Below are 25,864 nucleotides of genomic sequence, written 5' to 3' on the forward strand. Positions count from 1 at the left end.
TCTTGAAGTACAATTTTCCAAAATGGGCATCTCAACCTTTCTGTAGCATATTAAGTAGAAGAGGGGAAAGAAGGAATTGAGGTATAAGAGTGGTCCTCAGTGCCACTATTAACCATTTTCTTCAGGTTTTCATATTATGCAAACAAGTGTTTATGATATGCTATCATGTCAGGAATGTGACAGTCTCAAGTTATTGTCGATCCTTTCCAACCTCCATGTTTCCCCGCGTTCTTCTCTCTCTCTCTCTCTCTTTTTTTTTTTTATTTAAATCCGCACGGAAAGGTGTCGAGGGAGGCCTCCTTCCCGGTCCTGCCCTCTGGGTTTCTGTCCGGGGCAGACACACCGGGCGGGCGGCTTCCCCTCTGACATGCCCTGGCCGAGCGCCCGCCTGAATTGATTTCAGAGAGGAAGGGAGAGGGAGAGAGAGAGGGAGAAACATCCATGAGGAGAGAGAATCATGGATCGGCTGCCCCGTGCACGCCCCACGCTGGGGATTGAGCCCGCAACCCGGGCATGTGCCCTGACCGGGAATCGAACCCTGACCCCCTGGTTCATAGGTCGACGCTCAACCGCTGAGCCACGCTGGCTGGACCCCGCCTTCTTCTCTTAAAGGTCACACTGAGCACCAGTCTGAAAGAATGTTCATCTTTCTCTCCTTAATCTCAATAGGTGGAATACATGTTGGTGTCTTTTGATCATGAAAATAAGAGAGTCCAGTTGGTCCTGTCTGGAGAAGAAGTCCTTGAAACTCTACAAGAAAAGGGGGAAAGGACAAACCCGAAGTAAGCTGGAGGCTTGTTTTAGTGTCTCTGAAACTGTCAAACTACTAGAGTAGCCTCTTTCCTCAGATGTAAAGGACACAGGATAGCATACCAGTTTAGAGCCGGGCTCTGATTCCCAGCTGCCTGGGTGCAAATCCTGGTTCCTGTACTTAATAGTTGGGTAACCTTAGGCAAGTCCCTTAACTTCTCTGTGCCTCAGTTTCCTCATCTGTAAGGGAGGGATAATAATATCTACCTTGTAGGGTATTGACATTTTAAAATCCATTAACATATTAGAGCACTTAGAATAGTAAAGGCAATATAGAGCTTGTTTACTATTTTAAAAAATTGCCATAGTGTTCCTGAGACCACGAACGATGGTGCCAGATTAAACTTGCAGATGGGTTTTGTTTGGCTGGTGGGATGTTTTCTAAATATTTATTTAAGTAGACAAAGAGGGGAAGGGGGCCTGTGCTCTGCAGTTTATTTTTCTCCTCACCTCAGCCCAGAACTGAAAGAGCCTTAGGGCCTCACCTCCTTTCCTGCACAGGGACTGGCTTGTCCTGACAGAGAGTGCCCTGTGCGTGTTTTCAGTTATTTATAAATATTTTGGACCTGGTACTTTTAACCCTTATATAGTTGGAGAGCTATGGAAAATTAATGAATGGCCTTTGGGAATTATAAAGCAGTTTTTAGCTTCATTTATACCTAATAGTTTCTAACATTTTTGAGGCAATGCTTTAAAAGAACTTCTAAGAATTGAGTAGACTGCAGCCAAGAATAAGATGGAGCATTTTTTTCCCTCCTCTGTAGCCACCCTACACTTTGGAGACCAGAGTACGGGAGTTACATGATTGAAGGGACGCCTGGACAGCCATACGGAGGAACCATGTCCGAGTTCAACACAGTTGAAGACAATATGAGACAGCGCCGGAAGGAGGCAACTTCTTTATTAAAAGAAAATCAGGCTCTTTGCACAATAACTTCATTTCCCAGGTTAGTTCCTACGTGAACATGCCCCAGGGGACAGTTCGGAGCTCAAGGTTATAAAGAGCAAATCATGACCAAGCACTTGACCCTAAAAGTTCTCATACTTTACAGACCGGTCATTCTTCACAGCACTGCCTTTGGCTGCCTCTATGTTAGAGCTACAGGCAGATGTTGCACACCAGCTCCAGTGGGTGGTGTGGCCTGGAGCCCTGTGGTAAGGGCTGTGTCTGGGCTTGGTGGGAAAGACCAGGAGGACCACTGTGGCCGGCTAGCAGGGTGGAGGCAGCAGCACATCCTGTGCCATGCAGCTCTGACCTTGTGAGGAATAGTGAGTCCCCTGATCAAGTGCTCCTTGCGCCTCACATGTGTTTGCCTACTGGTAAAGGGTGACATTGGTGGCCTATCAGAGGTCACCTGTTGGAGGGCCACCATCAGTGCCCCCAGGGCACTATCGGCATTGAACAAGGGGCGGAGGGGGTATTAGGTCATATTTTCCCTCTCCCTGCCAGAAATAAAAAGAAAATTTTAGATTTGTCTAATTGGGGATTGTAAAGCAGTTTTTAGCTTCATTTATACTAATCTAGTAATGGCTAAAAGTTCACAAATATAAATAGAAATAGTTAGATTATGTTCTTAGCTTACAATGAGGTACATAAATATGTTACAATTATATGTAGGACCTGTACGTAAGAATACGGTTCTACCAAATCGTAGGACCTGTACGTAAGAATACGGTTCTACCAAATCGTCAATCTGATCTATGCTAGATATCTGTCAGAGTGTGACCAAGTATGCTCACCTCCTCAAAGTTCAGAGAGCTTCGGGGATTAGTATCCATGTCCTGGAACAGTTTGATAAATGTCTGTAATGGACACAGGCATTCAGAGTCACACCATTGGTCTCAGAAGGACACTTGAATGAGAATTTTCTTTAACATTTCCGTGGTCACATCTAAATAGTTGAAACCTGTTTAAGCAACTCATCAAACATTTAGAAAAACATCTCTTTCTGTGATTCCTTTGTTCATTTGTGCAGGCCACTCCCCTCTCCCTGCCAGAAATAAAAACCCCAGCTGGGTGAGGGTGGGCAGGTGTGCTTGGAAGAGAATTGGCATGTTCCTTTGCCCAGTGTTTGAAGGAGGTAAAGAATTCATGACTGCCATTCACAGGATACCCGAGTGCCTGCTCCACACCAGACCCACACAGTGAGGATGCAACCATGAGGGAAAGTAGTGAGGGGGTGTGGTGCACAGAGAGAGTGACGTGGTTGTCTCATGGCCTCTGCGTGGTGGAGGAGGGCGCCGCCCAGGGAAGATGATTATTAGGGACATCCGAAGTTCTAGTAGGAGTTTAATAGAAGTGGAGAGGGAAGGCTGTACTAGGGAGGGGGTGCAGCATGGGCACACGTCCTAAGATGAGCCAGGGGAGGACCGAGCCTAAAGAGCTGGAAGAAGGCTGGCCAGTGTGACGAGAATGCTGAGAATGAAATGGAAGTGTGGGGTAAGGTGATGCCAGGCAGGTCGTGGGTGGGCCAGTTGTGTTAACTAAGAATTTCAGTTGCTATCCTAAAAGCAGTGGGAGCCTTGGGAAGGTTGGGTTGGGCGGATTGCATCACGTTTTAGTTCTGCAGCCCTGCACTTGGGCTGGGGTGTCGGTGTGGCTGTAGGATGGGTGCAGGGCTTGCTAGGAGACCAGAAGGGGGCTCAGTGAGGAGATGAGGGCAGCCTGCAGAGGGTGGGTGGCGGAGATGGAGAAAATGGATAGATGAAGAGATGGGCAAAATCAGCAAATGGGGTGGAGAGAAGAGATGGCAAGGCTGTTGGTCAAGTAATTATTACGAAATTTACAGTAATAATACCTGTAGCCTACTTCTTGGCCTTTATTTGACAAGTTTCAGTGAACTGGAAAATTCAGTATCTTAAATTTTCCTTTTTTTCCTTAACATTAGAGGATTCTACCTTTCACTTAGCAAATTAAAAAGAAAAAGAGGTTTGTAATGCAAACCAGAATTGTTTTCTCTTATACTTCAAAATTCAGAATGGTTAGTAGTGTGGCAGTAGGCCGCAAAAGGACATTTTTTTAAGTTAAATCTAATGTGTTTTTAACTCGTGATAATGGCTCTGTATGGAACCATTGCCACCCCTGCCCGCCTTTGTTTTTAAGATCTAGCTTCGTAAGTCATTATGAGGGGGAGTTGAGACAATGAAATAAGTTTCATTCTAAAAAGTCTACTGTATGTTTTGGACTTGAAAACAAAACAAGAATAATATTTAGTTGTAGAAGTTGTAGAACTTCACCTTACATCCATAGAAAATGATAAGGAAGGTTTTATTTTGGGATCAACAGTAAAAATAGTACTTGGTTTCTTAAGTGTAAACAGTATGATTTTTCTCTCTGTAAAGAGGCAAAAATTCTATAGTGTGGAAGTGTAGTCCAAAACAATGGTCATATGACAATTTGAGTTTAATCAAATGTACAGGGAATGAAGAATTCCATTCCCCAGTCACACTGCTGCAGTCCAGTTCTCAGGGGTCCCCTGTGGCTAGTGGCCACATGCTGAGATTGGACAGCACAGGTGTTAATGGGGCCGTCTTGGCAGGAGGTTCTGTGGGGGTGCTGGTCCAGAAGCAAAGCAGAGCTGTGCAGGAGTCTGAGGATCTGAGCTCTGACCCCCAGATCAACACCCTGGCGGAGAATGCCCCGTGTACACTTGTCACTCCCCTAAAGGACTCTCCCTAACACACAGGGCATGTGCCGCAGGAGTTCCAGCAGCCCTGGGAACTCTTTTCTAGATAAGATCAGCAAATTCAGTTGTTCTCAGGTCAGGGGGAAGTGAGGCGTGGAGGCTAGTCTTGGCTCTCAGCGAAGTTTCCTACCACTGATCTGTACCCTAACAAGAGCCCCCCTTGTGTGGCTTTCACTAACTTGATCGTCTTTGTCCTCCCTCACAGCACACTTACCATTGACCTTAAAATTCTTAACTCAAAGAACAGGTGGTGTGACAGCAAGTGAGGTGGAATTGGAGCGTTCTGATCAGGGATGTATACAGAGCTGCCCTTTTCTGTGTGGGAACTAAAACTCTTCTTTAGGTCAAGTAGATAATAGGGTTGGGTTTCAGACCTCAGAGAGAGATCTCAGGGGTGGATGGGGACACCAGTGGAGACCCTACTTAATCTAATCTTGAAGGATTTGTGAGGTGACCTGCAGAGGCAAAAAACAGGAGACCCCTTTCAGGTTCAGGCAAAGCTTATCAGGGGGTTGGGGCAGTGTCAGTACAAGGGTCAAAAGATAAGCTGAGAGTTTAGAGCTAGTAAAAGCAGAAGCCTCAGAAGCTGGATAGGGGGCACCTATAACCCCTGGGTTGATGCTGTTAAATGAAGAGATGGGCAGGATGCAAGGGGGCCTTCTCTAGAGCAGCGGTCGCCAACCTTTCGTACCTCACGGACCACCAGTGGCCCTCGGAGCACTGGTTGGCGACCACTGCTCTAGAGGGTGTTCTGTGGGCGACGACTGAACGAAGTTCTCTGATGAGGTTAGTAAAGGGCTGGAATCACAAAAGAAGATCTTGGTGAATAAGAAAAGCAAAGGCGTGGTTGTAATGGAGCATAATATTTACAAACCATTTGTGTGCTTGACCCTCTGAAAAAGGGAATGATAGAGGCTAGGTCAGGGGTGGGCAAACTTTTTGACTCTAGGGCCACAATGGGTTCTTAAACTGGACCGGAGGGCCGGAACAAAAGCATGGATGGAGAGTTTGTGTGAACTAATATAAATTCAAAGTAAACATCATTACATAAAAGGGTACGGTCTTTTTTTTCAGTAGTTTTATTCATTTCGGGCCGTAGTTTGCCCAAGGCTGGGCTAGGTATTTTAACAGGTACAATGATGACTAGGCATAATTAACTCAATTTGTTGTAGATTAGGCTGTCCTGGGTTCACGCTGCCTGAGGTCAAACCCAACCCAGTCGAAGGAGGAGCTTCCAGGTCCCTCTTCTTTCCTGATGAAGCAATAAACAAGCACCCCCGCTTTAGGTGAGTATAGCTGTGTGTTTAAATACAGGTGCCCCTCACTCAGATCTCTGCCTTCTGAGAGGATGATAGGCCTGCCCAGGAATCCTTTTCAAGCATTTACTGAATTCTGGCTCCCTCTGTAATTAACCAGAGAAGACAATATATAATACACACATACACACACATATACATGTACACACACACACACACACACACACACCTGTTGTGTGCCCAAGGCTGCTTGATTATTGCTTCTGGGGCCAGGTTTGACTTGCCTATTTCCAGCTCATCTTAAAGTCATTAACTTAGCCACTGTATTCTCCTTTAATGAGCAGATTCTTTTCCATCCTAGTTCTGTAAACACCTATTTTGGGAAAGCTTTCCCGTAGTTATTTCTACCTTGTTCCCCTCTAAGTTACCACCAGTGTCTGTGTGATCTGTTCTTCCCATTCTGTGTACCCTGGTAATAAGGTAAACTATGTACATCTGCATATAATAGGCACTCTCCACCTTTTGTTCTATTATAGTGGTTCTCAACCTTGGCTGCACATTAGAATCACCTGGGAATCTTTTTCTTAAAATCCTGATTTCTGGGCTTCATCCTTTGGAAATTCTGTTTCTTTGTTACTAATGTTGTGGCCCCACCCCATAACAAACAGAATTTCTGGAGGATGAGGCCCAGAAATCAGGAGTTTAAAAAGATTCCCAGGTGATTCTAATGTGCAGCCAAGGTTGAGAACCACTGTTCTATTATCTTCTAGGTCAGTGGTCGGCAAACTGCGGCTCTCGAGCCACATTCAGCTCTTTGGCCCCTTGAGTGTGGCTCTTCCTAAGCCTTAGGAGAACCCTCATTAAGTTAATAACCAGGTACCTACCTATATAGTTTAAGTTTAAGAAATTTGGCTCTCAAAAGAAATTTCAGTCGTTGTACTGTTGATATTTGGCTCTGTTGACGAATGAGTTTGCCGACTACTGTTCTAGGTCTTTCTTTTTGTGTTTAATTCTTGGGTTTAAGTTGCTTCAGGGCCCACACCAGTCTAATAGCTTTGTACCTTGAGCCTCACCCTTCATCCTGAACCTGGCGCCTGACCTAGAGTTAGGGATGTTGGGACTTGTCAGTACTCATTTTTAAGAGGTCTGCAAAGTTTTTTGGGGGAGACAAAGATTTATAGACATAGTTCCCAACTTCAAAGGTTAGAGTGTGCCGAGGGGAAAAGAGATATTCAGCTGCAAGAAAAGATAGATTATGACTCTGTTAAAAAAAAAAAAAAAAAAAAAAAGGTAGCATTGCCCTGGCTGGCCAGTGGCTCCGTTGGTTAGAGCATCATTCTGCGCACCAAAAGGTTGCAGGTTAGATTCCCATTCGGGGCACATACATACCTAGGTTGTGGGTTCAATCCTTGATTGGGGCGCGTATAAGGGGCAACTGATTGTTGTTTCTCCCTTTCTCTCTAACAAAGTCAATATAAACATATCCTCTGGTGAGATTAAAAAAAGAAAATGGGAGTGCAGGGATCCTCCTGGGAGAGAGCAGGTGCTTCTCACGGAGAGGATCCATGCAGGCTCATGAGGCGATGGCACTGAGTCTACAGTGGCACTCTCCAACAGGATGTTAGTTTAAATTTTCTAGTAGCCACATTTAAAAAGTTAAAAATGTAGACTTGGCTTTATAATATATTTTATTTAACCCTATATATCTAAAATATTATTTCACCTTATGATCTATTTTTAAAGTATTAATATGAAATTTTTTTATACTAAGTTGTCAAAATCTGGTGTGTATTTTTCTCCTCCCAGCATATTTTTATCAGGACTAGCTATACTTCAGGTGCTCAGTAGCCACATTTGCTTGGTAGCTCCTAGATTAGACATCACAGGTCTAGAGGATAAGTATTAAAGCTGCAGGTTAGGAGTAGCAGTAATGAGGTCTTGGGGCTCCAGAGATGCCTGGGAGAGCAAGCACTAAAGTTTGGTTAAAGTCTTTGTAATGTGGGAAGTGTTAGAGGTGCAGGGTGAGACCAGACCCTGCGGACTCCAAACACTGAGCTAGGAGGCGCAGGGGTGAAGCAGGGGAGAGAGTGGCAGTCTTGAGTAAGCACCCAGGGGAGTGGTATTAATGTGAAGCCCTTTTTCGGAGGATCTCTCAGGGTATCTTGATCCATATAAATTATCTAGAGTGACCTCAGAATTAGTTTGAAGGTACAGGATGTCATTCGTTTACTTGTATATGATCAAATTTTCTTTTACATAATGGGTCTTTGGTACCGATGGGACTGATGGACGGTGTTTGGTTGTCTGTTTCAGCACCCTAACCAGAAATATCCGGCATAGGAGAGGAGAAAAGGTGGTCATCAATGCACCAAGTGAGTCCACAGGCGTGGTGGGTGGAGAGGTTCCTGTGGAGTTGTTGTTTAATCCTTGGCTCTCACCCATTTCTTTTTTTTTTTTAATACAGTATTTAAAGATAAGAACACACCGTCTCCGTTTATAGAAACATTTCCTGAGGATGACGAGGCGGCCAAGGCTTCAAAGCCAGATCACATCTACATGGACGCCATGGGATTTGGGATGGGCAATTGCTGTCTTCAGGTACTAGCTCACAGGCAGAGGCGAGTGCCCTCGCCCACTTCTCTCTATAACTTCTGTCCTTGACAGGTTTGTGTTTCCGCTTTAAAAATCATATTTAATCAGGTTGAAAAGGTAGCTAGTTTGCTTTTCTGAAAACCGGTGAAGTTATTTTAGTAAATTTGTTGGAAACGATCTCTTGACAGAGAATTGACAGAATCTGCCTTTCACTGCAGGGATGCATAGTTGTTGATTAACATAAAATGTGAACTGTTCCCAGTCACTGTCTCTGTTCTTTCTATAAGCCTGATTTTTGCTGCCATCTAGCGACAGTGTAGCTTTGAGGTTATAAACATGGCTTCAATCTTTTGTTTCTGAAAGTGAAGTCTAATGGATGCATTCCAGTGATTTTGTCATCAAGGGAAGGACTGTTTGGACTTTAAATCTTTATATTCATGTGAGGCCACCTGGCAGCATAAAAAGAAAACAGCCTGAGTTTGCCCTGCCCCTGGCTGAGTTACACAGGAGGTAGAACAGCCGTTCTGACCTAATCAGATCACGGAGCCCCTGGCAGGGACTGTGCCCAGGCTCACTTAGGGCCTGGGGGGCAGAGCCCGGGACTCCTCAGGCAGCGCAGGGCCTGGCTACTCTGGTATTTGGGTAACTTCCTTCACTTTTTTTGGCCTGTTTTCTCAGCATTTTAAAGAAGGGTTTATATTAAGGCCTCTTCTAGGTCTGACTCCAAGCTAATATTTATTTCATTGTTTTTATGAACAGAAGTATTTATTTTAATCTTTATTTAAAATCCTCTCAGAACAAGAGTTGAAAATTTGAAAAATATCAAAGAAAAGGGAGCCTCTTGTTATTTAAGGAGATTTTATCTAGGTCTCATTATTTCAGCTGATTAGGAACAGTGTTCTTGGAGCAGCACCAGGCATTGTCCCCACGTAAGGGCCCCTGGACCTCCAGCCTGAGCACTTTTGACAGAGGGGCTGGGAAACCAGCCTCCCCATCATCTCAAACAGCTGCAGCACAGGCACACACCTTCCTGCACATATCTCTAATGCATTTATTTTCACGGCTATGTGGAATCAAAATTGGCTGCCAGGGTCCGAGTTTTCCGTGCTAAATGTGTTTCAGTAACCATGGCCAAGGGTACAGTTTTCTCCTGCTTTTCCTGACTTCCATAGGTAGTATAAAATATGTGGCTTCCAAATAAACAGGCCAGAAAGTTTCCTTACACATGGCCGCACTTCATAAAAAAGGAGACCTTTTGACTGTTAACTGCTTATCTGCCTCCCTATCTTAATTACAAATATTTCCAAAGAGAACCATTAAGCTCTAGAACTCACAGTGCACAGCTTTAAAACTCTATTGGTGCTGTGGGAGAACCGCTTGCCTTTTTTTGGTTTAATATTAAACCAAGGTGTTTCACCAGGGACATTGCAGTTGTTCTGTTCCAAAGGGCTATTCTTTCCTTTGAAATGCTGTATTTTTACAAATAAATGCAGTCTCATGCTATCTACCAGCCACATTTTTATTGCTGGTTGATATAGTTTTCTATCCAATTTAAGCTTTGTCATGAGTTTAAGTTTCTTTTTCTCAATAGCCCGTCCAATACCCAGTGTCAATACTGAAAAAATTGGCACAGATGTGAAGTTGTGGCAGAAACAACTTCCACAATTCAACACAGAGCTTCCTGCTGTGAATCTCTTTAGTGGAACACTAGCAACTGCTTATTACGGTAAAGCAGAAAAAAATGCTTAAAAAGTAATTGAAGATTAATGGAAAATTTACAAGACAAATCATTTAACCACATTCAAAATTGACTCTTGGGAGCTTTTCAGTAATCATTTATTTATTTATTAAAAAATATATTTTATTGATTTTTTTTACAGAGAGGAAGGGAGAGGGATAGAGATTTAGAAACATTGATGAGAGAGAAACATTGATCAGCTGCCTCCTGCACACCTATTGGGGATGTGCTCACAACCAAGGTACATGCCCTTGACTGGAATTGAACCTGGGACACCCTTCAGTCCGCAGGCCAACGCTCTAGCCACTGAGCCAAACCGGATAGGGCTTCAGTAATCATTTAATGAGTTCATGTCAGTAAGTTCCTGTGTGTTGTAAGAGGTCTCCCCAAACCCAGAAAATCATGTGGCTTTAAACTGGGTTCTAGATAAATTTTAAATATACTTGCATTGATTTCAGAGAGGAAGGGAGAGAGAAAGATCAATGATGAGAAAGAATCATCAGTCGGCTGCCTCCTGCACACCCCTGTGGGGGATCGAGCCCACAACCTGGGCATGTGCCCTGAACGGGAGGGAATCTAACCATCACCTCTTGGGTCATAGGTCAAAGCTCAACCACTGAGCTACACCGGCTGGGCCTAGATAAATTTCAGATTAAATATTTAGGTTTTTAACATCTACTGGTATTTTTCATACACTCATTTTTCCCCTCTCAGTTTCCTGGTGACATTGCTTCTCTCTCTTTTTTTTTTTAATCTTTTTTATTGATTTTTTTACAGAGAGGAAGTGAGAGGGATAGAGAGTTAGAAACATCGATGAGAGAGAAACATTGATCAGCTGCCTCCTGCACACCCCCTACTGGGGATGTGCTCACAACCAAGGTACATGCCCTGGGCTGGAATCGAACCTGGGACCCTTCAGTCCACAGGCTGACACTCTATCCACTGAGCCAAACCAGTTAGGGCGCTTCTCTTCTTTAAATACTTTAAATGGATACCAGAAGCCAACTGTTCATATATTTACACCTTTTTAAGGTATTAGAACTTTTTTCCTTTCTCCACTAAGCCTTTATCTGCAGTGATGTTGCATTTGGTTTGGTAACTATGGTATCAGCTCTAGAGTAAGGAAGATAGTAAGTGGATTTAGAATAAGTCGCTGTGCTGTTGTAACGCAGCTATTGAATTCCAGGTGCTAATTTTCTAACTCGTCTAAGGTTGGCTTTCCCAGGATCTGCCTGTGGATGGGCTAGTATGCAGTAGGCCAGTTAACAGAACCCAGTCACAAAACTGAAAAGAAACAATGCTCACTGTACTATCTTTTTAAGAACAAAAGTCACAGACACACACTAAAATTTTCAGAAGTGCTGAATAGGACCCAAGTAAAGTAGAGAAGTCTGTTCAGAAGAATTCAGCAGTCAAAATACTTGGGGAACATTTAAGTGCTTGTAATCTCAATCCATGTGAATTTGGCCCATGGGGTCACAGTTTTTCAAGTATCTCACCATTTTATTAAAATAAAACTTACCTTTGCCCGTGTGTTCTCCTCTATAACACCCTCATTCCTTCAAGATACTATATAAATGTAATAAATATCTGTTATACTAAGTAGGTGTCAGACACTGTTCTTCACACTTGGCATAGACATCCTTGCTGTGCTGGAGGTTTCTGTGGTAGGGTCACAGCAGATAAGTGAGAAATATTTTGTGCACCCTCCCCCATCTCCTCACTTCTCGTTTACCCCTTACCCAGCACAGACTAATTTCTGAGTTTCTGCCTCTTTCCAGAAACTACCCTCCTGGTTATCAGTGACCTAGTTGCCAGCCCTACTCAATCTTTATCTGTTTTAACCTTTGATACTCTTATTCGTTGATGTCTATGACTCAGCTCTTCTCTGGGTTGAATTAATCTGTAATGTCTGGGCAATTATTACATTTTACTGAAAACATAGCCTTAGCATAGGAAGTGTAGGAAGATCAGGACACAGTAACCTGTCTGAAAGATTGTTTTCTATAGTCACCACGCTGACCTGAGATGCCACTGTGAGTCAGCAGGTGCACCTGTGACTCCAACAGCAGTTCTTGGCTTTTAAGAATGCAAAGTTGAGACCTGGCTAAAACTATTGAAACTAACATGTTGGTTTAGCTATTTCAAGTATTAAGCAATTTAAGTAATTTCCTGTGCCAACATTAAATTCAATTTGTCATCCTATATGATAAAAGTGTAATATGCAAATCGACCAAACGGCAGAACAACTGGTCGGCAGAAGTGGGGCCGGTGAGCAGGCAGTGCCCAGCCAGCCAAGGTGCATGCCAGCAGACAGAGGGAGGGAATGGTGGGGGGGGGGGGTTGGCAGTGAGTAATGGTGGTGGAGGGGTGATGGGGGGGCGGGGCTGGCCACTTGTCGGCCGGTGCCGTCTCCTGATCAACCCGCCTGGTCGCCTCCTGCAGAGGGAGGCCATGGGTGGCAGCAGTGGCGGGGCGATGGGGTTGGGGCCGGCCACTCGACATCCCCTGATTGGCCTGTCCAGTCGCCTCCTGCAGAGGGAGGCCAGACTGCGGCTTAGGCCCGCTCCTGGTGGGGAGCAGGCCTAAGCCATCAGTCAGACATCCCCTGAGGGCTCCTGGACTGCAAGAGGGCGCAGGCCAGGCTGAGAGACAGCCCCCCTCCCCAAGTGCATGTATTTTTGTGCACCAGGCCTCTAGTCCAATGTAATCCTATATAATAAAGTGCTAATGTGCAAATGATTTTCATGCCTTCGTGCTGGGGCCGGGAGACCTGAGGCTGTGCCCCTTGCCCTGCAGGGCTTGATGGGGGTGGGGCCGGCCGGGTCTGGGTCTCGCGCAATTTCGAGGCACACGCGGGGGTGCGGGGACTAGACTCTGGGTCCCACGGCACACTCCAGGCTCTGACAGGAGAGTTTCATATACATTTTACTAATTTTATTTCATCTCTGACACTTCTATTGTAGAGAAAGGACAAATAGCAATATTATTTCCTCTAATTCCCTTTTAATGTGCACAAATTTTGTGCACCAGGCCACTAGTTATTAAATAACAGTGACAGGAAATTAGAACTGTTCCCAATTTGCAGTTAATGCAGATGTGCCAACACAACCACAATTTATATCCCTTGCTCCCATCCACTGCTCCCAGTGTCCTGCTCCAAACAAGGTAGAACATTTTTTTAGATTCTTTTTAGTAGTTATTTGTGGAGGATTTGTACTAATCATTATGTGATCTTTTTCTCTGCCTAACTCTTAAATGTCCTACTTACCCTTCATGTGCAGACTCTCTAGGTCAGCGGTTCTCAACCTGTGGGTCACGGCCCCTTTGTCAGTCGAATGACCCTTTCACAGGGGTCGCCTAAGACCATCCTCCATATCAGATATTTACATTACGATTCATAACAGTAGCAACATTACAGTTATGAAGTAGCAACAAAAATAATTTTATGGTTGAACATGAGGAACTGTATTTAAAGGGAGAGAAGGTTCAGAACCACTGCTCTAGGTGATCTGCCCATCTTCAGGACATCATCTGAGCCTACTCCCCAAATATTTCTCCAGCCCAGGTTTTTCTTCTAGGCACCAGTTCTGGACCCAGCCACTTACAGGGCGGCTTTCTTTGTCTGTCCTTGGCTCCCTAAGCCTTTGCCTCTTCTTCCTGTCTGTCCTGGGAGCACCCAAGCCAAGTGCTAAGTCACACCCTCACTCTCTCTACCCTGTGGCCTCTAGAGCTGGCTGCCTTGTTCCAGTGTGCTCAACTTTTTCTTAGGCGGTTGCAGCATTTGAACTTCTCTGCCTTCCTCCAGTCTTGCCCCTTCCAAGCTGTTCCTCATGCTGCCACCAGTGCACTCTGAACCCATCCTCGGTATCTCCAAGTCCCCTTTTCACCAAAATGCATGTAACCTCTCAGCCAACTGAAGTGAAAGGGAAGCTCTTGAAAGAAACCAGTAGAAGAGGAAATGCCTTAATGAACTTTATCATTTATCTAATGTCTTATTTTTCTTCATCGACTTTTAAAATCTTATTTATGTTAGTTTTGAACATGATTAAATACCACTTTCTAGCAAAATTCGTCTAGGACAAACTTTTAAACTCCTGTATTAAACGTTTCATCAATGGAATGACCATTACATACCAGGCCCCTCCCTTCTTCAGTCTTCTTCTCAGACTTCACTCCTAGGGGAGGATGTTAATAATTCTTTGTTGTTAATAACTTGCAATTCTTACACAGGTAACGTTCCAAGCCTGCAGCATTTCCGAGGCTAGATACCTGTATGATCAGTTGGCCACTATCTGCCCAATTGTCGTAAGTAGAAGTCATAGCTTACCTTAAATTCTTCCTTGCATAGAATAAAGACCGCATGTCCGAAATTTGCTGAGTGTGCTAGTTAAGTCCATTTCAGACTTCATTCAGAAGTGAACTAACCCAGATAATATGTAGATTAAGAACCAGTGGACTAAGTCTAAGCTGTAGACGGTTACTGTTGCTAGGAAGACATTTATGTGCTAAAGTGTTAAGTTCCAGTATAGCCATCTTCTCTCTTCCATCCTTCATGTCCTCACATTAGAGAGAGGATGTTAAATGTACCAGATACAGGGATTTAAGTCACTCCTGGGGTATTCCACTATGAGAAACAGGCACAGACAGTGCAGTAGAGCTGTGTTGCATAACTGATTCTTCGTGACCAGGGATAACTGCATGGAGCTTTTTTCAGCATGAAAGTGACATTTTGAACCTGCAGGTGCTGACTTCTGTTTGTTTTTAGATGGCTTTGAGTGCTGCGTCTCCTTTTTACCGAGGCTATGTGTCAGACGTTGATTGTCGCTGGGGCGTGATTTCTGCATCTGTAGATGATAGAACTCGGGAGGAGAGAGGACTGGAGGTGGGAATGATTTTTCCTTCATAGCCTTTTTATATCAAGCAGATCAACCAGAGCTATTGTAATAACTACTTGTGATTGTGAAGTTTCCCTCAAATTTTTATCTTGAGTCACACATGGGAAGAAATTTATCGGTTATAAACCTATCTTTGTGGTCTTTGGCTTTATAGTGTTTGTTCTGGGGTGAATATGTGGAAATGTGATTTGGTTTTGGGGGGGGGTTAATTTTCATCATTTGTTGAAATCTGTATTTATTTTATCTTCTAAATTAATAGTGTAGTTTTGTTTTTGTTTTTAATATTTTGGCAGTCACTGCTGATGGCTGTTTTTACCAAATGCTTTTTGGCGCTACATGAGTGCTTTATATATGATGCTTTCTGCCGTGAAAAGTATACTCTGTTGTCAAAGATTTTTTGCCCCATATGAAGGGTTAGGTTTTGCCTTATAAGGGTCAGTTAGTGCCTCTTGTTTGCCCCTTGTTTGAATTGTGAACTTGCATTTCTCCAACCAAGAGTATCCATCAGAACCACCTCTGGAGATCTTTAAAAAAATAGACCCCTGGCCCATCTCAGACCTTTAATAAGTTTTCTAGGACTGGAACCTTGACATAGGTGTTTTTAAAGAAGCCCTCCCAAGTAATTCTGATGTTCTGAACCAGGGCACACTACTGCTCTCCGCTCTTCATGCAATTGCTCATAAATTGTTGAACATGCTTTCTAAAAATAAACGAACTTCAAAGGAGAAATCATTTTGATAGTTTTCTTTTACAGTATAGGCTTTTTATTAATTATTTTGCTGTCAATCTTAGCATTTATTTTTGAAGCTTAATAAGAATGAAGGTGATGTGCTTTAAAAAAGAAAAAAGTTAAGGTATATTTAAATCATCAGGCAAAAAGGCTACTTAAAAATGAGGGGGGGGGGAGGGAAGGCTACTTAATTTATCCAGGCTTTTTAAATATAATTTTCCCTAATATTACTTTTCAGTGTTAACTTATTTTTTCAGAGTCTTATGTTAAGGTTAGACATCTTTATATAATCATTATATATAAAAACATACGGCATTTTAATGTAATTATTTGGGGCATTAGTTTATTGCCAAATGATTTTATATGGCATTCATTCACATTTTTTAAATTTTAGCCACTGAAGAACAGTAACTATAGGATTAGTAAATCCCGATATGATTCAATAGACAGCTATCTGTCTGAGTGTGGGGAGAAGTACAATGACATCGACTTGACAATCGATAAAGAAATCTACGAGCAGCTGATGCAGGAAGGTGAGCATCCATGCCTTTTTTCCTAGATTTGACTGTACGCCTTTAGTTCTTCCAAACTCTTTTAAACTTTTTTTGCTGACTCCTGGTCTGGTTTCTGTTTTTAGTGTGAAGTCTCTAACTTTTCTTAGGAGGCTGCTTGTTCCTAAAGTTTCAAGTCCCAAATACTTGTGAGATCTTCTTGACTTTTAGCAAAAGGAACTTACTTTGGAGGTCTGTATCTAGGTCCCCACCAGTGCCCCAACAGGCATTGTGTAAGTAGCGAGTGAAACTCCGGCGCTTCCCCAGGGCCCGTAGGATAAGGTCCCGGGCGACATGAGTTACCGAACACACCAGCCATTGCCTGAGCTTCTAGACACCCGCTCTTCAACCTCCTGAGCTGTCCGTCTTCCTTTGGGACTTAGAGGACAGTGGAGTCTTGAGCTGTGTAGTGAGTCCAGTGCAACCTCTCTTTGCAGGCATTGACCACCTCCTGGCCCAGCATGTTGCTCATCTCTTTATCAGAGACCCGCTGACTCTGTTTGAAGAGAAAATACACCTGGATGATGCCAATGAGTCTGACCATTTTGAGGTAGTTCCTGTTTTAAATGCATTTTTATCTCACTAACCAAGACGGAGGCAGTTTTCTGTGTCTGTGAGAAATTGGCCAGTGGAAACCTCACATGCCTTTCATTATCCAGTGCAGTATAAAACCAAGACAAATTTTAAATTGGTTCAAGGTACTTTTATTATGATTCTTACAGGTTATATCTCCAGTTCTAAATTTCTTATTCTGTATTTTCTCTTGTTTGCAGCATGGTGAAAAGTTCAAGCATGCTACATAAAAATAACCTGATCAGTTATTTCAGAGCTGCTGGCATATAACCAACTTTTATTAAACACTTGCTGTTTGTTTTCCTAGCAGGTCACATTCCAAGAAAATCTTAAGTTGTACCTTTTTGTACTTATAAACTGAGGAGTATTAGGTATGGACAGCAAGCAGTCTCCCCTCATTAACTATCAAGTCATCTTAATATTTTCTGGGGCCTATGGAAAGTTGGTTTTATTCTCTGCCTTTTTTATTATAGAACATTCAGTCCACAAATTGGCAGACAATGAGATTTAAGCCTCCTCCTCCAAACTCAGACATTGGATGGAGAGTGGAGTTCCGGCCCATGGAGGTAAGACGCGCATCAGCAGGAGCGAAGTCACACGCACCCGTCTTCTGAGTGCCCACGACCCCATGACGCTCTTAGCAGAGGCTCCTAAATTAACTGGAGACCGATACAGATCAAGTGTGTGCACGTAGTGAGCGCATCCAGAAGCTAAGGAGGGTTGATTTCTGAGAATAGATTGTGAGCAGACCCAGACCCTGGTGGGGAATTGGGGGGGGGATGACGTGATCCAAGGAGGGCTTTGTTGGGGAATGGCTCGCTTGTGTGGTGGGTTGCTAACTTCTGGGCTCCTGCTTGTCTAGGTTCAGTTAACAGACTTCGAGAACTCGGCGTATGTGGTGTTTGTGGTGCTGCTCACGAGAGTGATCCTTTCCTACAAGTTAGATTTTCTCATTCCGCTGTCAAAGGTAAGAGTGTGATAAAGGGTAGCAGTGGGTCTAGATGGCTGTGACTATTCTGTTCATTTGTATGTCATATTTATTTTAAATGTGACCTCATTTAGAATTGTTCACCTTTTAGAATAAAATGCTTCTCCCTCCACCTTATATTGTTTTTTTCCTTTTTGATGCTACACTGGTGGAAACTCCCGAAAAAGTGCTAACAGTGGTTTCTTACTCAGCCCATTTGAAAGATGGTGGTTGGAGTGAGTCCCACAAATAGATTTCATCCTCCCCACCATCTTATTTTGGTTACAGTATTAAGCTTAGGGTGTGAGGAGAAAGGATACCTGCTGTGTTCCTGGAGAATGTGATGGCTTGGACCATCAAAAAAACAAATCCAATAAAAAACAGAAAAGGAAACTCCGGGAAGCAGTTTCCTGGCAGAGCCTCAGAACAGTTCCAGGCTGTGAGGCAGCAAGTAGAAGGTTTGGTTCCTGGGCCAGTAGGTGTGTTGGCAGAGAGAGAGGCTGGGAAAGCTACAGGCAGAGCGAGGGGTCTGGTGAGGTGTTAGGGCAGAGCAAGGAGAAGAGCAGCCCTGTCCCAGCAAGTGTGGAAGGAGGAAGAAACCGCGGAGCCCGACCTCTGCTCCCTCTCCCCCAGGGGGCACCGCAGCTGCCCTGTCCCCCCACACACCCTGGAGGCAGTCTGGCTGCCAGCTCGTCCCTGCCTGCTCTCACACCCAGGCCGAAGGGGGCCATGGAGTCCCGTGGCCCATGTTGCACACCAGGTGTGCCTGTTGGGGAGAGCAGCCTGTCTGAGGCACAGTCCATGTAAGCTACCAGTCTAAGCCTTTGTTTACAATAGATGTCTAAATGTCAGTAGGAAACCAAGAACTTTTAATGGCCTTAAAGAGCCTACAAAAAGTATATTATCCTCAGTGAAACACAGTTAATTCAAGAGATTGGAAAAAACTCTTAAAGAAATTCTAGAGAAGGCTCACATCCATGAAACACGCACTGTGGACCACCGAGCATTTGGAGAATAGTTGTTAGAAACAAAGAACAGTGGTAGCCACAATTTTAAAACTCAGTAAATGGCCCTAGCCAGTTTGGCTCAGAGGATAGTGCCTGCCCAAGGACTGAGGGTCCTGGGTCTGATTCCTGTCAAGGGCACATACCTTCGTTGCAGGCTCAGTCCCCAGCCAAGGTTGGGGTACATTCGGGAGACAACCAATCTATGTGTCTGTCTCCCCCCGACCCTCCCCTTCCACTTTCTCTAAAAAATCAGTGGAAAAATATCCTCAGGTGAGGATTAACAACAAAGACAAACTACACCTCAGTATTTCCTCCAGTAGCGCAGATATTGAAGATCAAAGTCAGTGATTTAGGAAGCCAAAGTAGGATCCAGCCCAGCAGATGGCAAAGAAATGAAAAACTGGAACATGGAAAATTGCTCTGGAAAGTTCAGTGTTTGTGTAATTTAGAAGAAAAGAATAGTCTATATCAGGGGTGGAGAACCATTTTTCTGCCAAGGGCCATTGGATATTTATAACATTACTAGTGGCCCGGTGCACAAAATTTGTGCGCGGTGGGGAGGGGGTGTCCCTCAGCCCAGCCTGCACTCTCTCCAATCAGGGACCCCTCCGGGAACATCCCTCTCGCAATCTGGGACCGCTGCCTCCTAACCACTCACCTGCCTGCCTGCCAGATTGCCCCTAGCCACTCTTCCTGCCGGCCTTCTCACCACCAACTGCTCCCCCCGGCCAGCCTGCTCACCCCCTCCTCCCCCGCTCCGGCCTGATTGCCCGTAACTGCCTCTGCCTCGCCACCATGGCTTTGTCCGGAAGGTCTAATTAGCATATTACCCTTTTATTAGTATAGATTCGCTTAATATAAATGTATGTTGCTATGTTAAAAGCTCCTAAGTTTATTGAATTTTTTGAGTCCTGTGTGCAGTTGCCTTGGCAGGGCCAGACCAAATGGTTTCTCGGGCCTCATATGGCCCATGAGCCAGGCGCTCCCTCCCCCAGCCCGGTCTGTATAAAAGAGATGCAAGATATGGTAATCAAGGAAATAAGACAATTTTCCCTGTAAGAGTCCATTAGGTCTAGAGATAAATATTTAAAGAAGAACCCACTAGAGGAATTTCTGAATCCCAAAGAAAAATAACAGCTGTCTAGGTAGGGAGAATTAGGATAGCTGCCAAGAGGGTGAAAAACAGTTTATCACTTCTATCACTTCTCATGTACAACAATAAATAGTAAAAGAGACTGAGAAAGGTCTTCAGAATCCTGAGGGGTTAAAAATCACAACCATCGAATTCTCTTCCAGTCAAATTATTCTTTCAATTCCAGGTAATTCTAACAAAACGTGATAGATTATTAGGGCTAAAAGTATGCCAGAAGTCTTACCTAGTGAAGGACAGTGGAGGAGAGGGATGGTAGATACTCTCTAATACTTGGCATTTAGAGAGAATTCAAAACTACTTGTTTAAAAGAAAAACTAGTAATAGATAGCTACAGGTTAATAGTAAATCCTACTATTAACTATTTACTATTAACCTGCAGGTAAAAGGTCAGTGGAGTGTAAGACAGGATAGCCCAGAGAGCATAAAATGGTTAAAAAAAAAAAAAAAAGACAACAAATTTGAATAAACTCTCCTATTAAAAAGCTGAAACAGGTAATATAAAATAGCAACATAATGGCATATATTGTTTGCGTACAATATGCCTAAAATAAGGACAGTGTGGAAAATAGCTATCTTTGAAAAAGATAACCATGATGACAAATGTGATAGGAAGTATAAATGGGATAGAGGAAGCAGTTTTCTTTACCTTAGAAAATCAGTGTTAGACTCATGATTCTCTGTACCCCATAAAGTGTAGCAAACATTTTTCAGAAGACTAAGAAGCATTTAAAGGCACTGCGGTATGGTAAGATAAGGCTTTATCAGGCTGACGCTCTATCCACTGAACCAAAACGGCTAGGGCAGCGACCATGGTGGAATTTTAGCCTGTATTTGAATATGTTTCTAGAAGTCCCTAGATTATTCAGGTCATATGTGTCTTTAAAAAACAACAGTAGGAATTAATGAATATAGTGAAGAGGCTAAGTAATCCAAGACTTTGAATAGCCCATGCTAGTTCAGTGTGACCCTCTAACTTGTGTCTTTCATATATTGAGAATCCTCTCAGATTTCATTTTAGGAAGTAAGGGATTACTAAGAAGTTTTGAAAGCTCTTACTTTGTGAGTCTTAAAAAGTCACTGGAGAAATGGAGAATTCACGAATGGCGAGGTTTTGGTCTGTTGAATAAGTGGACACGGCCAGGGCAAACAGTGTTGCTGACCCTCCCCCCGGAGAGCTGAGCTCAGTCCAGATCTGACGACAAAGTGAGGCAGCAAAACCCCAGGGGCGGTGGGGGCAGAGCACTGACCTGGGAGCCAGGGCTGGGTTCCCTGCCTTCCCTCACCTGGGTCTCGGACGAGTCCTGTGCTGTGTAAAGGGAGCCAGCCACCTGCCCTCAGAAAGGTTTCCTGGAAGGCCAGCCACAAAGGTGCCTTGAAATGCAGGCAGCCACGTGATTCTAGGCTTTTGTTTTTTTAAGGTGAGCTTCTCTTTCCCCCCATTATTGTTAAAAAGCACATACCAATTTGTGGTTGAGTGACACAGTCCCCACACATAAAAGTGAAAAGTCCGCTCTTCTGACCAGAAATCGCGGGAAGGACAGTAGAATTCTTGAGGGAGGCGAGTCCTGATGGCAGAAGTGACGGAGGCACGGCTGGTTGGTCAAGAGTGCTCTGACTTGGGCATGTTCTTTTTCTCCCCTAGGTTGATGAAAACATGAAAGTCGCACAGAAACGAGATGCTGTCCTGCAGGGAATGTTCTACTTCAGGAAAGATATTTGCAAAGGTATTACATCCTCTTGGATTTCTGGGGCCACTTAGGCTACAACAGGCCACTGACGCTGCTCTGCCATCACCAGCAGGTGGCAACGCTGTGGTGGACGGCTGTGGCAAGGCCCAGCAAGGCGCGGAGCTAGCCGCAGAGGAGCACGAGGAGTACGCCCTGATGAGCATAGACACCATCATCAATGGGAAGGTAGGGTCCTGTGCGCCCACTGCCTGCCGGCCGGCCGACACCCACAGGCAGGGAGCTCATGGCATCTCCTGCTTCCTGCAGGAAGGCGTGTTTCCTGGGCTGATCCCAATTCTGAACTCCTACCTGGAAAACATGGAAGTGGATGTGGACACCAGATGTAGCATTCTGAACTACCTGAAGCTGATTAAGAAGAGAGCATCTGGTATGGTATCCTTTGCTTTCTTTTTTCTTTAAAAACAGATCTCAATGTAGGCAGAACCCCACAATCTTAAAATACTCAGATTCTTAAAGTCGCCAACTTTTCAGACCTCACGGACCACCAGTGGTCCACAGACCACCGGTTGGCGACCGCTGTTTTAAAGGATGCATTTATTAATACACACCTTTTCACATTTTGACATCTCTACAATCAGATACACCTTATAATCTCTGATAGTCACAGTTTAATTAGTGCTCTATTTTTTAATACTGATTCATAAAATCGGTGCATCGTTAAGTCGATGGCATTGTAGAGAATGCAACACAGTGCCTGGCTGTGACTGAAGTCCAGCTGTGCTCATTGTGCACCATCACAGGCTCTTTTTGTAGGGCTGAGTAACTCTGTAAGGTAAATAAGCAACCCAGCGAGGGCGTCGGGGTCTTCGGCCTGCTGCATACAGTGAGCACCCCAGGAACCCCACCTGTTAGCCGGGGGAGCCGTCAGCTGTGAACCAGAGCAACGGTGATGGTGGTAATGGCATCTGTATTTTACAAAGGACGTACCCCCAGGGGTATGTCTGCCAGTTTCCCACTCCACTTACTGTTCTTTTCTCTCTACCTCTTTGACCAAAGGTCGCTCTGGCAAACGCGGGACCTGCTGTCCTCTGAGGTAGTCTCATGACACGGCCAGCATACGTGGTCTTAGCCCTCTGGCCAAATGGGAGGCCGCGTGTGTTAGTGCACGTGCTGGCTCTCGTTCCTTACGAGCTGGCAGTGTCGGTCAGCGTGCGGGTAGCATCTGCCAGGCAGCACTGGGATGTGTGTGGTCTAGTTGCCTGCCTGCAGCCTGAAATTCTTTTCCAGGAGGAGTCCTGCAAACACTATGGAAAGCATGCTTTCCCAGCCCCGCCACCTGGCCACACCAAAGGTCACGCTGCTTTTTCTTCAGGATTATGCATCCTGGCCAAATGTCAACTTGTATTTTAAACAGCACTACTATTAAAGTGTCCTAAAATATTTTTTTCTTTTTCAGGAGAACTAATGACAGTCGCCAAATGGATGAGGGAGTTTATCGCAAACCATCCCGACTATAAGCAAGACAGTGTAATAACCGATCAAATAAACTATAGCCTTATTTTAAAGTGCAATCAAATTGCAAATGAATTATGTGAATGCCCAGAGTTACTTGGACCAGCATTTAGGAGAGTAAGATATAGTGGAAGTAAAATGGACTCTTCCAACTAGGCCCCTGCAGAGGGACTCGCTTGCTGTTTCATCGGAGAACCGGCCGCAGCTCCAGCCAGAGCCTGGTGTGACCTGGTTAGCAGGACCGTACCGGCTCCTGGACCCATGGGCCGGAAATGGCCTGAGAGGCTCCCTTCAGCGGGTAAATCTAGAGTTTTTACAGCGAACCTGTACATAGTAAAGTATTTTTATGATTAACAATGTATTTTAATAACATATCTAAAGTGTGGACTGGCTTGTACATTTCCCAATTCTCACTCTGGAGCAACAACTGCCCAAGCAGTTTTGTAAATGTGATGTTCTAGTAATTGTACTATATCTGCATTCCAGAGTTCAAAATGTTTACTGTAAATATTTGTGGGTTGTTTTTTTTTAAAGACTTTACCTGGACCTGATTCACTGAAATTTATCACTTCACTTTAAAACCAGTTTGTCTTATTGATGTCCTTTCAGTCATCTCCTTTGTTTTATACTTAAAATCACTGTCGGATCCATTGAAGGGCTTTAGGGGTAACCCTGGATTCTGGCACCTTATCTGTTTCTTTTGTAATCGGAATAGCTAACCACCAAGTAAAGCCATCGAACTGATGGCTATTATGAAAGGTACTGTCCTTTTTTATTTAATTCGATGAGGCAGGCATTAAAGAGAACTCTATAGGAAGGCAGGAGACCTGTACCCTGAGTTCACATGTAGTGATTATTGGGGGTGATGGTTTTCCTCCTGTGCATAATATACAGAGTACTGTCAAAAATGGCACCCGCTCCTGTGTCTGTTCTGGTTGCTGCTGTGTATGTAAATGTGCAAATCAGGTGCAGTTACTGAAGGTGGTTTTCTTACTTTTTTGTAGTTTCCAGTAAGCATATTGACAGACTTTCTTATAAAAGCCATTTGCTCTAGGTTTTACCTGGAGGATATCCTACGTGCTGCTTATGCCCTTCTCCTTGAAGCTCTTCAATAAATCATGATCTGCACTAAGTTTTGTGAATCAAGCCCCTAAATGTTTAACTGTAAATAAGTTTCACATAATTATTAGAGCATTTTGTTGAAGGTTTTTTCCAATTAAAGTCTTAACCTACTTCAGAAATAACTATGTACAGTAGATTATGCAAACCTTAACAGGCATCAATATTTAAACTAATGTGAATTTTAAGAGATTGTGACAAAGCTGCTTCTAAGTCTGCTTAGGTATAAATACTAGGGTTTGTGCTATGTTTCATACACGCTCGTTGGAGAATTAATGAATGCCTGCTTTTCATTCGCTTGTAAATCAGGTTGTAAAAAGGCAGATAAACTAAATGTTTGTGGGATGAGGAAATAAAAGAATGGAATGAGAATCCTGAAAACTGTTGAATGTGTGAGTTCTGCAACGAAAGGGGTGGTGGCGGGTTTGTGTTTAATCATCTCAAATATTCTGTGAAATTGTTTTCATTGCAATCCTCAGAGGTTTTCAGAAAGAAGCATAGTGACAAAAACAGACGCCTCATCTGCCCTGTCGCTGTCAGCCCCAGAGGGGAGGGGAGGGGAGGGAGGGGCTTGATGTTGGGCTGAAGTGACCCCTGAGCCACAGGAAGTGAATTTTTTTACTCCACACTGCTCAGCGGAGCCAGTGGTCACGGGAACGCTGAGGAACTCGGGTGCTGACGCACACTCCACCTAAACTGGAGAATCTGCAGGTCCTGCAGAGAATCCTTTCAACCCACGGCTGTGTCAACATCCTCTCAGCCTAGAGTTCGTGTGATCATGCTTGTCCTGGGGCCAGTCTGCTTTTCTCAGCTTTGTTTGCCTGAACAGCCCAGGGCTGTGCTTGTCTAATTAACCTGCATACAAACCTCTTGGGGGTCTTATTAACAGGCACAGCCTGGCTCTGTGCGCCACACTGAGTAACGTGGACTTACTGTACTCAAGGTGTAGACATCAGCTGTCTATCTCCAATGACACTTGCTTTTCATTCCATCGGTTGTATCTAGATTTTTTCTTAGTGAAAAACAGGTAATGGTGCTGTCTCCAAGACAAAGTGAGTTGCGCCTTTCATGAGCTTTACCACCTGAACACGGCGAGGACTCGGTTTCGGGAACAATAACTGTGAACGCTGAGATAAGTAAAAGGGCTTTCTCCCTTTGGCTGAGCCCAGACTCAGACCCTCACTCAGAAGACAGCCTCACCCACTCTTACCCCAAGTCTAGTCTCCTGCCCGTCAGTTGCTCCTGGGTTAACGAGGCTCTTCCGGGTCCCAGGACGGCTCTGCCCTGACCACTTGGCTCTTCCTTTGGCTGCTCATGAGCCTTTCCATTCAGAAATGTAGGAAGCTCGCCATGGCCGCCCGTCTGAACTGCCTCCTGACAAAACTAACCGGTGACATGTGGAAGTCCAGGGTGTGGCACAGCTTAGGCCACGTCTCTGAGGAGCTGAAGGGACATCTCTGGGGACCTGGAACCGTGCAAAGACAAAAAGTGGACGTTCCTTCAAGCAGCTGGTAGCCCTTGCCGTGGGGGGAGGGACCACAGGGTGTGCCTGGGAGGCCAGGCCTTTCAAGTTCGAGGTCAACC

General features: G+C 44.4%; 1 protein-coding gene across 5 annotated transcripts in view; it reads left to right on the forward strand.

Moving 5' to 3' along the window:
* The window catches only part of GCLC (glutamate-cysteine ligase catalytic subunit), a 49,885-nt gene extending 25,224 nt beyond the window's left edge, over positions 1-24,661 (forward strand). Inside the window, exons 2-16 of one of the 5 annotated variants that reach the window (XM_059701400.1) lie at positions 670-782; positions 1,575-1,757; positions 5,669-5,782; positions 8,066-8,124; positions 8,217-8,350; positions 14,316-14,390; positions 14,851-14,967; positions 16,105-16,243; positions 16,699-16,811; positions 17,308-17,400; positions 17,697-17,801; positions 21,604-21,685; positions 21,762-21,874; positions 21,956-22,076; positions 23,106-24,661. In XM_059701400.1, coding sequence (XP_059557383.1) covers positions 670-782; positions 1,575-1,757; positions 5,669-5,782; positions 8,066-8,124; positions 8,217-8,350; positions 14,316-14,390; positions 14,851-14,967; positions 16,105-16,243; positions 16,699-16,811; positions 17,308-17,400; positions 17,697-17,801; positions 21,604-21,685; positions 21,762-21,874; positions 21,956-22,076; positions 23,106-23,317 — 1,773 coding nt within the window. In that variant the 3' untranslated portion in view covers positions 23,318-24,661. Of the gene's footprint in view, positions 1-669; positions 783-1,574; positions 1,758-5,668; positions 5,783-8,065; positions 8,125-8,216; positions 8,351-14,315; positions 14,391-14,850; positions 14,968-16,104; positions 16,244-16,698; positions 16,812-17,307; positions 17,401-17,696; positions 17,802-21,603; positions 21,686-21,758; positions 21,875-21,955; positions 22,077-23,105 lie in introns of all 5 variants that reach the window. The other 4 variants (XM_059701398.1, XM_059701403.1, XM_059701401.1 and 1 more) reach the window with 4 other exon arrangements.
* The last annotated feature ends 1,203 nt before the right edge of the window (positions 24,662-25,864 follow it).

Source organism: Myotis daubentonii, chromosome 6 (genome assembly GCF_963259705.1).
Source record: "Myotis daubentonii chromosome 6, mMyoDau2.1, whole genome shotgun sequence".
Lineage (NCBI taxonomy): Eukaryota > Metazoa > Chordata > Mammalia > Chiroptera > Vespertilionidae > Myotis > Myotis daubentonii.